Source organism: Fulmarus glacialis, unplaced genomic scaffold (genome assembly GCF_000690835.1).
Source record: "Fulmarus glacialis isolate BGI_N327 unplaced genomic scaffold, ASM69083v1 scaffold19913, whole genome shotgun sequence".
Classification (NCBI taxonomy): Eukaryota; Metazoa; Chordata; class Aves; order Procellariiformes; family Procellariidae; genus Fulmarus; species Fulmarus glacialis.
Window position 1 is genome coordinate 2,439 of NW_009205090.1, and position 3,601 is coordinate 6,039.

The 3,601-nt window shown below is 55.7% G+C and overlaps 2 protein-coding genes across 2 annotated transcripts in view; one reads left to right on the forward strand and one right to left on the reverse strand.

Moving 5' to 3' along the window:
* Window positions 1–931, forward strand: part of LOC104074957 (neurophysin 1-like) — a 2,421-nt gene extending 1,490 nt beyond the window's left edge. The window contains exons 2-3 of the mRNA XM_009575272.1: window positions 190–394; window positions 882–931. Coding sequence (XP_009573567.1) covers window positions 190–394; window positions 882–931 — 255 coding nt within the window. The remainder of the gene's footprint in view (window positions 1–189; window positions 395–881) is intronic.
* A 1,188-nt stretch (window positions 932–2,119) lies between these two features.
* MRPS26 (mitochondrial ribosomal protein S26) lies at window positions 2,120–3,597 on the reverse strand (the record flags this gene model as incomplete). The annotated part of the gene is made up of 3 exons (XM_009575273.1): window positions 2,120–2,251; window positions 2,658–2,781; window positions 3,581–3,597. Coding segments are annotated over 3 exons (273 nt in total), but the record flags the coding sequence as incomplete, so codon positions are not given.
* Between the last annotated feature and the right edge of the window lie 4 nt (window positions 3,598–3,601).

Below are 3,601 nucleotides of genomic sequence, written 5' to 3' on the forward strand. Positions count from 1 at the left end.
ACATCAGGAAGGTACGTCCCGGCGGGCTGGGAGACCTCCTAACCCCCTCCGTTCCTTCCCCCAAGCCTTCCCGGCGCTCCCGCAGGGAAGAAGCCGGCAGAACGGAGGAAAGGACCAGGGGACAGGCTCAAGCCCTGGTGCTTTCCCCAGTAACTCTCCCCCACCTTTCTTCTTCCCTTCCCCGAGCAGTGCATGCCCTGCGGTCCCAGGAACAAGGGCCGCTGCTTCGGTCCCAACATCTGCTGCGGAGAAGAGCTGGGTTGTTACATCGGGACCTCCGAAACCCTACGGTGCCAGGAGGAAAACTTCTTGCCGACACCCTGCGAGTCGGGACGCAAACCCTGTGGCGGCAGCGGAGGGAGCTGCGCGGCCGCTGGCATCTGCTGCAGCAGCGGTGAGGGCAGCGCCGGGTCCGCGTCTGGGGCTCTTGTCACAGGGGGTCCTCCCATGCGAGAGGTTACGATACAAAAGATATAAAAGGATCATCTTTGTCCCATCCATCTGTCCATCCATCTCCCCAACAGCCAGGGCCACCCCACTCAGGGCTGATCCCGACCCCAGGGAAGGCGATAACAGACCGTGAGGTTTTGGGGAAGGGGGAAAGCCGACAGCAACCAAATTTCGGGGGCTGAGGAAGGGGCAGGACTCCTGTGCTGCACGGCAGCCCACACCTCCTCCTGCTTTGGTTTTCCAAAAATCCCAGCCTCCTCCTTAGTTAGATGCTACCAGAGAGCCCGGCTACAAATCCTGGGGAGCTACAGGGCACAAAGTGAACACGGTCTTGCTCGATGTTATTAAAAAGCAGCGTCGGGGGGGCCTCGGGGGGCTGGTTCGTGCCATCTCATCTCAAGCGGTGCTCTTCCCTTCCTCCCCCCGCGCAGAGGGCTGCGTGGTTGACTCATCCTGCGACCAAGAAATGCTCATTGCATAGAGCACCCGGGAGAGAAGAACCTGCAGGATCCCTTATCTATCGAGCCGTACCAGCCCCGCATCAGGCCAAGAACAGACGAGCCAAGGTCTGTGACTCAGATTTAAGTGATGATCTTAATTAGAAATAAAACTTGTACAGAAAAAAAAAAAAAAAAAAAGGTCTGTGTTTTTTGTGCGCTTGCCCGGTTTAGCTGCAGACTCAGGAGGGCTGGCTGGAGAGAAAAGGCCACTTTTAGGAAAGCATAGATAAAAAGCAAGGATTTAAGGTCGATTCCTTACAGCTGGTGTTTTAGCCGAGTGAGGGGGACCGAGGGAGCTGCGGTCAGCCCACCTGGGCTCTGCCTGAACCGCAGCAAACTCCAGGCTGGTGTTGGGCAGCCCAAACCCAGCGGGTTCAGGGCAAAGCTGAGAGCGCAGCTCGGTCTGCACGACCACAAGCAGCCAGAACCGCCGAAGAGGACCCACAGTAATTACAGTGTCATCTACAACCGAAGCCCCAGGTGATGAGTAAAGTAAGGCTGAAGGGAGGGGGGAGAGAAAAGGAGACACACAAAAGCCAGTATCATTTAGACGTCCTCTGCACAATTTTCTTATTTAGCCACACCAACAGATGGGCAAAGGAGGGTTTAAAGGACGAGCAGGAACAACAGGTCCTTCCACCACAACAAAAACCAGAGAAACAATTAATTCTTTCCCCCAACAACAAAAAGCGGAGGGTCAGCGTTTCCTACAGAGCCGTCCAGACCTCGTTTTCTTTCAAATGCATCTAGAGGGGTCGGCGCGCAGCTGGTGCCGCGGCTACGCCGGGGAGCTCAGAGCCAGGATCTGCCTCGGGACCGTTCCTGCTCCACTTCCCCCCTTCCCCGCGCTTCGTGTGAAAGCGGGAGGGAATCCAAACACGTGGGAGGTGGAATCACAGAGAGTCAGAGCTGCAGGTACACCAACACCAGCAGCTTCTCCGGCAGCTTCTCCGCCCCCTCGCAGGGCTGAGACAGGCTGCTGGTGCCTCTGCTGCTTGTCCTGAGCCCAAATTTCTCCTTCACCCTCCTTCCTGCAGGCGTTAACCCTTCACAAGAACCACAGCCAGACCCACAGGCTTTCTCTAACAATTCTGTGGTTGATTTATACATTAAAAGGAAATAAAATGGCCCATAAGCAGAGCTTCTGGATGGAAACCAGGCCGGGAGCGCTAAGACAACACTGTCCGTTTGACGATCCGCCCGTCCTTGTCGATGGCGAAGTTGTAGTTGCGAGGGTTGTCCAGGCACTCCTCAATCCGCGCGTCCAGGTTCTCGGGGGTGATGAACATTTTGGCTTCCTCCTGAACGAAGGACAAGTACCGGCTCTTAACCCACGTGTACAGACGAGTCGCTACAGACAGCGCACGAGCTGCCAGTGCCTGCAGAGCTTCACGGATCTCTGAGAGACCCCGAGATGCCACCAGCATCGCCAGGATCTCAGCAGAAGCTGAGTCCAGAATGAGGAAACCTTCATTCTCTCACTCGGGATTATTCCACCCTCTGTTTTCAGAGCTCTCACTCAACCTCTATCCCATCCACACGCTGTCAACACTCCTGGAAGGCGCTAACACGTGTGTTCCCAGCTACCAACATAAAAATCTCTGGGAAATAAGCCTACAGCTTCCACATCGCTCCCACGGGCTGCCATCAAATCCCTCACAGGGACTGCCGGCAGCTTTCTCTCCAGCAGGCACCAGTTGCGCTTACCTGCAGCTGGAGAACCTCCTTCTCCTTCTCCTTCAGGAAAGCCTCCATTATCCTGGCCTTGTTCTCCGCAGCCTGTAGCTTCTGCCTCTTCTGTTCTTCCTCTTCTTTCCTAATTCTTTCCTCTCTGCCATGTGGAAAGGGGGGAAAAAAAAAAACCCCAACAAGGTTTTGGTGAATGCTCACACCCTGCGGGGTGGCACTTTGGTGAGACACACTAATCCCTTGGGATGCAAAGCCTGCAACTTTGGGTGCAGCCAGAGCAAACGGGAAGGAGCGGAGCGGCCGCACCGGGGAAGAGAGCCCGTGCTGAACCCAGCGCGAGAGAAAAATTCCGGCAAAATCTTAACGCAAAAGCTTTCAGGCAGACCGGCACTGACATGCATGGTGCGGAGCTGAGACCCAGTAAGGTCTGGCTCTGTTTGGGAGCTCCAAGTCAGAGCACGCGATTCTCCCGGCAGGATCTGGATGCAGAAGCTCAAGTGCTTTGTGACAGGCCAAGGGACAGCCAGCGGGGATGGGACAGACGGGATTTTCCCTTTAACCTTCTCTCGCTTTCGGGATTCAGCAGACACTGATTTTCTTGGAAGCACGGACACAATTCCTGTGCCTGACCAGAGGATGGCTCCTTGGGAGCGGCGCGGGAGGGAACACAGAGAAACTTATCCTCCCGATGACACCCACCTCTGCAGGGAGCAGGAGGTTGTCCAGAGCTCAGTAACTTACCCCCCAGCAGCGAGGGGGGCTGAAAACACGACCACTGCGTGTGCAGATTTATTTTAAAAAGGTCAAAATTTAGGTCAAGTGTCTTTGGAAAAAATTAAGCCTGACTCTAACCGACCCGGTGTTGAATTTAGTTCTGCGCTAGTAAAAATCAAAGCCACAATGGGAAGCAGCCCCCCGGCTTCGCGCGGGGCCGGGCTGACCTGCGTGCCCGCTGCCGGGCG